We start from the raw sequence: 8,121 nt of genomic DNA on the forward strand, positions 1-8,121 counted from the left end.
CATGATCTACCTGGCCATGCGTTGCCTACCGCCATGAATCTCGTCGGGGTGTTCGCTCTGTCATCCGCTCTCCCATAAACGGTCAAGCCTCCAGAAGATCAATCGCCATGCAGAGACTTCAACCCAGAGGACCAGACCACCTGACGGAGCAAAAACTCTTTTTTGTTCATTCGCACCCTCGTGGAGGTCATTCCGACAATCACTCACAAGGATTCTTTCCTCGAGGCGCCCCAAAGCTTCGACGCGTCTTACAGTCATCAGCTCTGCTATTATCAATGTATCGGATTCTTTTTTCGTTCACAGCTGCGTTTCTGGGTATAAGACATAGAGTCAAACGGAAAAACAAGTTCCGGTAGGCGTCAGCATGTTCTCCAAAGTGTTTTCTACCTTTGCGCTTGCCGCTTCATTCCATGTCGCTGTTGCGATCCCCATTGCGGCCCCTGCGACTCCTTGCGCCGCCGTGCACATCATCGCTGCCCGCGGGTCCAACGAAGCCCCTGGTGCAGGCCATATTGGCGCAGTAGTAACTCAGGTCCAGAGCACTAGCCAGCAGACCATTTCCACCGCTGCGGTCGACTACCCCGCTGCCCTCCTTGGGTATGCTAGCAGCTCCGCTCGTGGGACGTCTGCCACCATCACTCTCGTCCAGAAGCAGGTTGCTGCCTGCCCCAATCAGAAGATCGTCCTTGTCGGATACTCCCAGGTAACTCTCAATTAATTGTCTGACTTTTTGTAAAGTGGTTAAATTTTCTGTCCGCTCTCACAGGGAGCGCATATCATTGGGGATGCCGTCGCTGGAGGAGGAGGAGTCTCTGGCCTCGGCGCTGCAACGCCCCCAGTAGCCGCTGCTATCTCTGACAAAGGTTCGTGTCTCTTCTGTAATTTCCCTGGCATCTTTCTGACCTCGCCGACAGTCGTGGCGATTGTCCAAATGGGCGACCCCCGCCACGTCCCTAATCAGCCTTTCGATAAAGGCACCTCCAAACGCGCGGGCCTCTTTCCACGTCAATCGAACCAGCAGTATAGTGCCACGCTCCAGCCCCGCATTCAGTCCTGGTGCGATACTGGCGACCCCTTTTGCGATTCTGGTGCCGTAGTGAGCGTTCACACGTCCTACCTCACCAGGTATCAGACTGCTGCCGTCGATTTCATCGTTCAGCAAATCGGTGGATGAACCTATCTCTCAATGCTCGGCGACAGCGGGGGATTTAATGTCTTTTTTTCTGTAAATCATGATCACACAAAGTATGTACCATTTGTATGTGTAAAATCTAACATCATTCTTGTAAATCTCCATCGTTCTGTTTTTTTGTTTTCCCTCGGAGTTGGGAGGGAGGTAAGTACGTACGTACATATCGTGCTCTGAGCTTTGACATTCCTATATCCGTGACTTCAGCTGCGGTGCCTCATGCACCGAACGCGTGTGTGATAACGCTGACATGCTATTGCCACAGGGTGGCGTTTTGAAGTCACGAATGAGCGCACAACTCTATAAAGTGGAGCTTGAATGGAAAGAATGCCGTGAGAGGTGAGCGTGCGTGCGTATTTTTGACAGTGACGGTGTTTATGCGCGTTTCCGCCGCCAATATCGAGCGGAAAACGCACAAGAGACGGTCATGGCTGCTCCCCCCGCTCCCAGTCGCACCAGGCCATCGGCCCTCATCATGCCGTCTGACGACGACGACAGAACTCACAATCGGCGTCTGTCAACCTCGAGCTCTGGAAGCTTTGCGTCAGCCCCAAACAGTCCAACCGCAGCACTCTCAGCCCTTGATTCCTCCGCCCCACTTATTCTCGTCCACGAACCGGACGAGGACGATACTCCATTTGATTTCTCCGACGACGAAGACCAGGGGGATGAGCTTGTTAGTCCAATCTTCGAAATACGAAAGGCGTCAATTCCACCGCTCCCGCCATCAATTGTCTTCCTCTACCTCCTCACTCCCTATCTCAAACTCGGAGCCTTGAGTATTATCAACGCTCAGTTGCCTCTTAAGTATGGCCTTTCCTCTTTGTTGGTTTTTGCGGCATTATCTGCGCTTGCGAGACAACTATGGTACATGCTGGCTCGCTATCTACGAAAAGCGGACCTGACGGACATCGTACTTGATGCATTCGCCAAAGGCAGAGGGAAGGATCGACGGAGGGAGATATTGCGATATGTTGTCCGGGCGGGCACTGGACTGCTAAGCGTTCTGACGGCTTCAATGTACTTGCGTCGTGAGTTCTGCCGTCTTAAGCGCTAAACGAGCCTCATGGAATTCTTCAGAATCTATCGACATCTTACTCCCTTTCATATCAACGAAATTGGGTCCTCATATAACTCGACTTATCCTCACTATCCCGTTCGCCTTGGTTGTCTCTTACCTTTCGTCCGCCGAGACGCTAGCGTCGAAGAAGGTTGTGTACGCAAACTGGCTCTCTATAGGGACGTATCTATCGTGGTTATGTTGCATTTCTATTGCACGCAGTCAAGGGTTGCTGGGGACTGGTGCGTCCTGGATTGCAGGCGGGAAGTTCTGGCAAGTTACCTGTGAGTCGTGCTTTTCTTCCTTTTAAGTGTTTCTCAAGGCTAAGGGATGGTAGCTACAATTTCCTTTGCCTTCTGCGCGTCCTCTACCCTTCCCCTCTATGCTTCATTGAAAAGCGTTCCATATCAAATTACCACAGCAAAGACACCAAGGTCCCGGTCATTTCGAGTGCTCTCCCTCTTCGCCGTGGTCACGGCTGTGCTGTTGCTCCTTCCGCCCGTACTATTTGCTGCCTTCCCTAGCACACCTGCAACGGTAAGTCCCTTGTCTTCCTCTTCATTTTTTCACATGTTCATTACGTTAAGATGTCCCCATTACTCCCACAGGTAATTCCAACCCCGCATACTCTACAAATTATCAGTGCCTCTCTAAGCTCCGCTACTCTCATTCTTGGGATCCCTGCCCTGATTGTAACTACTCCCGCGCTTCCTCTACCAGAGAGAATAGCACGTACAGCTATTTTCAACATCTCACGCACCCTTATCCTCACCATCGTCGTCCTTCTCGCCCTCTCTCCGCCCGACGCATCAACTCTCCTCAATATAGTTCTTGTCGTTATGACTCTCACGAGCACGTACTTCCTCCCCGCCTTCTTTCACATCTCGATCCACATATTTAAACGCCCACTCGCCATCGTCGTACCACGTACACCACTCTTACAGACCCCATCCCATTCACAAACCTCGTTGCCCCCTATGCCTAATGCAAGTCCTCGCGCAGTCCATGACGACCTTCTCCTGCGCAAGGAAAGGGCATTGCAGAAACGCCAATTCCGGAAACGGATTGTATGGGACGTGGGCGCATGGGTTCTTCTAGGGGCTAGTGTTACTTGGGTCGCTGGGGCTGTCTGTGATGTACTGGGGATGTGGTAGGATTAGGGATTCGCTTATCGCTGGGAGATATATGTCTGACGCGCGCTTGGACGTGCACTACCACGGGATGGAATCATAGGAGGATACTTATAATTGTTCGAGGCCTTGGACACTCGCTAGGATGGACATATTTCGAGCGTGTATATTACTTTAAAAGTGTAGTAAAATATGATCAGGACATCCTGCCTGTAGCTACACCTTTAGATAATCACTAGGACAATGCTCTGAAAAAACAGGGTTCGTCCCAGTTCCTTGACGAAGACCTGAACACTGGGGGCTTGCATCAAAGCTCTGCAAAAAATTAGGGCTTTAGCAATGCCGAATTTACAACGAATTTGACAAGATTTGACGCTTGTCATGTCAGCTCGACAGATGGGCTAAACAGATACAGTACTTACCTTACATTATTTCCCTGAACTAACTTGCGTACGTCGTGAAGACCTTCGTTCAAGTGCGTCAATCCCATCACTAGACGCTCAGAGATGTGCCTCCTTCCTTCCATGGAAAGAGTGGGATGTTTTTTATTCAAACAGGGTGGTTTATAACATACGTATTACTTTTCTTGATTGAGTGTACTTCCAGCGAATGATAGTAGAAAGAACTGGCAATTTACCAACAGAATTTCCTTTCCTTCGGTTGAAATTTACACACATCCCTTCAGAAATATGTGAGATGCAACTTTCTCCCGCAGGCAAAAGACGTACTATAACTCCCTTGAAGGCCTCAAGGCATTGGAAGACAGAACGCCGATTGGCCAGCGGATGCATTCCTTCCGTTCTGTACAGTTCCTGGTTAGGGACAGGTGGAATAAACCTCAGGACCACTGTTTCTTCCTGTGGATAGGTTGCCGCGGCAAGGGCATCAACAAGTGCTGTCGTAACATGAACGCGATACAGGATGAACGCAGTGCGTCTTATGACGATAGCACAGATTTCCTTGGCCGGCAGGCGTTGCAAACCTGATTTCACGCGTTTATTATTATTGCAGTCGAAGGCGGCGATTGCCTTTGCAATGACTTGTGCTTCGGGATCTTGGTTTGAGTGCTGACCACAGTACATTTATTAGCCTCAGAAAGGTACCAGTTCAACAACTCACCTTATCCTGGTGAACGATCAAGATAACCTCATGGGGTTCACCAAGACTCATCAGGAACAGGTTGGTGTTTGCAATGATGCGCCGACCAGCCATGAGCAAAGGATCCTTTGCCCAGAGACCGAACAGGTCATCAGCAAATCCGCATAAACCTTACATTACCATGTAAAGTGCTACAATGCAACCAATTAGCACTAATGTATCACAATTTTAAGCCGACCTTACGTTGTCATCCACTGGTGTCAACAACTGTGGAATGCGGAGCAAAAGTATGTAAGGTTGGGCTAACATTGGAAGGATATGGCCAACCTTCCGCCATCTTCTTTGCCTTGGAAGGTCATGCAATCATTGGTCCCCTTGGGAAGCTCTCTTAGATATTGTGGCAGGGTACTGGTGTTTGTAGTTGCTACAGAAGAAAAGAAAAGAAAATAAAATAAAAAGAGGGAAAAAGCGAAAAAAAGAGGAATATTTCTTATCTTATCTTATCTTACAATCATGAGCTATAAACTACTGACCCATCTTTCCATCTCCACCTACAACTGGCCTACCAACCTTATTCTGACAGGGCCTTTGGATACCTGCTATCCCCCCCATCACAGTCTACTCTGTTGGGGATTTTCCAGTAAATTTTATCTGCCCTACTGCCCTCAAATTCTGGCCTAGAGCATCATTTCCTGCTCTGATTCTCTTTCAAGGTAATTAGGGAGCTGAAATTTCTAGGACATCTTGTGCAGGCCTTTTATTAGCTAATTAAACTGTATTTTGTAATGGGCTAGCAGTGATATTGTGTGGGCTGAATTAATCCTCTCCTGTGATGGTTCAGGAAAATGACTATCCACATCCAAATGATAAAGCCCTGGATTACTTTAAAAAATTTGGGTGGGAGCAATTGATCCTTTGCTTGATGGGCTGTATGTGAAGCACCTCCATTTTGATGTTCACAGCCCATACTACAGAATATATTTGTAGAAGATATCATTTTCATTTCCCTTTGCATGATTACAATTCTGTACAATTACAGCTTTTTTTTGCAGTCAGGATCTCCTGATTAATGCTAGATACTCACACATAAGCTTTAAAAACAACTGTTTCTCTGCAACAGTAGGATGGACATAACAGCAAGGGGGTGGCGGAACATGGATTTTGGATATACAGTCACATTACGAATTAAGGCGCCCTCAGCCTACCCCCCCCCCACCTCCTACCCCCCAAAAAAGGAAACTTCCGAGTTCCTATGTCAAAAACATACCCAAATAAGTAGTATGTTACATTTTTGGATCTGTTACTACGTGCGACGACACTTCATCCCCATATCCATACAGGTCGGACACATTTCGTGGCTCTCGAATCCGTTTGTCGAGCTGGACACCACCTGTACTGCTGAATGGAGGAGCGGTGGCGCGCTTGTCGTTGGTGGAGTTTGAGGGATTTTTGGTCCAAAAAAGGAGTGAATGGATCATGATGGTATGTTTTGCTGCCGTCTTGACTAGATGGCGGCTTCGCATGCTCTCGATCCGATATGCTGCTGCAGACTTGCTTGACCGCCTGTTCCAACATTTCTCACATTCTGGGCAACAAAGCTTGCTGTCGCTCGTAAACCCCTACGCTTGTCTGTAATAGAGTATCGGATTAGAGTATATATGTAAAATAGGGACTTACTTCTTCTTTGCTATACTTTCAGTGAACCTGAGCAGCGTTATAAAAAGTTTGTTGACTTTTTTTGGCTCTCAGTCAAAATTTCAGACAGTAAATATGTAAATTAGGGGTTTTCCGTGCATCTGAACTTCCCAACTTCTTTGGGAGCGCGATTTGGCTTATTGGCAAGACTTTTTCAAAGTAGGTCACAAAAAATATTTCGACCCCCTAGCGGAGCCCCCCCCCCTAACCCTATATCTGGGATCCACGTTCCGCCACCCCCTTGCATAACAGCATATTTTGTACCTTGACACAATCCCAAGTATCAGTTCCATTTTTTTTACCCAAGGCTCAGGCATCAATAGTTGTTGCATAGCTGACTTGAATCTAATTTCTTCGGGAATGGGAAGAATCCCAGAAACCTCTTTTGTTTAGGCATACATTGAATGATTTACCTATCCTCTGATTTCAAATGACTGTGGCACTTCATCTCACATTTTTTCAGCTAATATTCAAAGCTGATCAATTATCCAAATGTCAAATTGACCATCACATTCTTTCCCTGTTGAATTTCTTGTCCCAACAGTTATATTGTGATGTAGTTGAAAATTGAACAGTAAAATACATAGAAATTTTGTAATAGCTTATATTTGCGCAATAATCTCAATGTATCTTCTGTTTTACATGATGTAAAAATGTGGTGGAAGGCCGCAGAGAGGGCAAAAGTATACGAGCAAGAGAGATTACACAGCCACTTGCTATCACATAAGCGTGCTATAACATAAGCATAGCTCTCACATAAGCGTAGCTATCACATAAGCGTAGCTATTATGTAATAGCAACTACAAACACCAGTAGTCTGCCGATATTGTTGGCAACCCATAATTCCAGTTAGGGCAGTCAAATGGGTCCATCACTGATGGGCCAGCGGCGTGTGACAGGCGCCCATCAACAGTGGGCCAGCGGACTCGGCCGAGCTGTCAAAAATTCGGCCTTGGCAATGACTGGGCCGAGACTCTAAAATAGGCCATGCGAGATGGGTGGGCCGCGAGTACAGAACCCCATAGAGGACGGATCGGCCGACTTTGCCCCTGGCGCCCATGGGTTGCGCCCAATTGCGCGGATCCCATTGTTGCGCCCATTCGTCTTTGATGCAGTTAACCAGAGTGCTGCCTCGTTAGTTTCACTGTGGGGGACCACGTAGGAGAAAGTTAAATAGATATATTATTTACCTGTTGTGGGTTGCGCCCAATTGCGCGGATCCCATTGTTGCGCCCATTGGTCTTTGATGCAGTTAACCAGAGTGCTGCCTCGTTAGTATCACTGTGGGGGACCATGTAGGAGAAAGTTAAATATTTACCTGTTGTACATCTGGCGCCCATGGGTTGCGCCCAATTGCGTGGATCCCATTGTTGCGCCCATTTGTCTTTGATGCAGTTAACCAGAGTGCTGCCTCGTTAGTATCACTGTGGGGGACCATGTAGGAGAAAGTTAAATATTTACCTGTTGTACATCTGGCGCCCATGGGTTGCGCCCAATTGCGTGGATCCCATTGTTGCGCCCATTTGTCTTTGATGCAGTTAACCAGAGTGCTGCCTCGTTAGTATCACTGTGGGGGACCATGTAGGAGAAAGTTAAATATTTACCTGTTGTACATCTGGCGCCCATGGGTTGTGCCCAATTGCGTGGATCCTCATTGTTGCGCCATTTGTCTTTGATGCAACCACATTTTTCTTCGCCAACCAGCCAATATTCCCCACCCATTTTCCCCGGTCTTGCTGCGATGCTGCAAGACTTGAGTAGTTTCAAGCTCACTCAAGAAATAGCTGACTTTCTCAAAGCTAAATTCCATGCTACCCTCCATGGAACAGCACAAAAAACACCCTTTCCCCTGCACTGGACACTGGACCTGTTGGATGACTGCAATGGGATAGTTGTTGTTTTGGTTGAGGCTTTCAAACACCCAAGTGCGCCACGCCTGCTCACATAGT

At 47.8% G+C, this 8,121-nt stretch overlaps 3 protein-coding genes across 3 annotated transcripts; 2 read left to right on the top strand and 1 right to left on the bottom strand.

The window, feature by feature from the left end:
* Positions 1–451: 451 nt before the first annotated feature.
* LACBIDRAFT_148472 (carbohydrate esterase family 5 protein) lies at positions 452–1,168 on the top strand (the record flags this gene model as incomplete). Its single annotated transcript, XM_001886899.1, has 3 exons — positions 452–703; positions 767–863; positions 915–1,168. Coding segments are annotated over 3 exons (603 nt in total), but the record flags the coding sequence as incomplete, so codon positions are not given.
* Positions 1,169–1,616: 448 nt separating this feature from the next.
* LACBIDRAFT_309593 (uncharacterized protein) lies at positions 1,617–3,403 on the top strand (the record flags this gene model as incomplete). Its single annotated transcript, XM_001886900.1, has 4 exons — positions 1,617–2,220; positions 2,270–2,533; positions 2,587–2,786; positions 2,837–3,403. The coding sequence occupies 4 exons, from the start codon at positions 1,617–1,619 to the stop codon at positions 3,401–3,403; spliced, it is 1,635 nt and encodes a 544-aa protein (XP_001886935.1).
* A 643-nt stretch (positions 3,404–4,046) lies between these two features.
* Positions 4,047–4,591, bottom strand: LACBIDRAFT_309594 (uncharacterized protein; the record flags this gene model as incomplete). The annotated part of the gene is made up of 3 exons (XM_001886985.1): positions 4,047–4,058; positions 4,108–4,446; positions 4,499–4,591. The coding sequence occupies 3 exons, from the start codon at positions 4,589–4,591 to the stop codon at positions 4,047–4,049; spliced, it is 444 nt and encodes a 147-aa protein (XP_001887020.1).
* Positions 4,592–8,121: the final 3,530 nt, after the last annotated feature.

Source organism: Laccaria bicolor, genomic scaffold, assembly GCF_000143565.1.
Source record: "Laccaria bicolor S238N-H82 LACBIscaffold_41 genomic scaffold, whole genome shotgun sequence".
Classification (NCBI taxonomy): Eukaryota; Fungi; Basidiomycota; class Agaricomycetes; order Agaricales; family Hydnangiaceae; genus Laccaria; species Laccaria bicolor.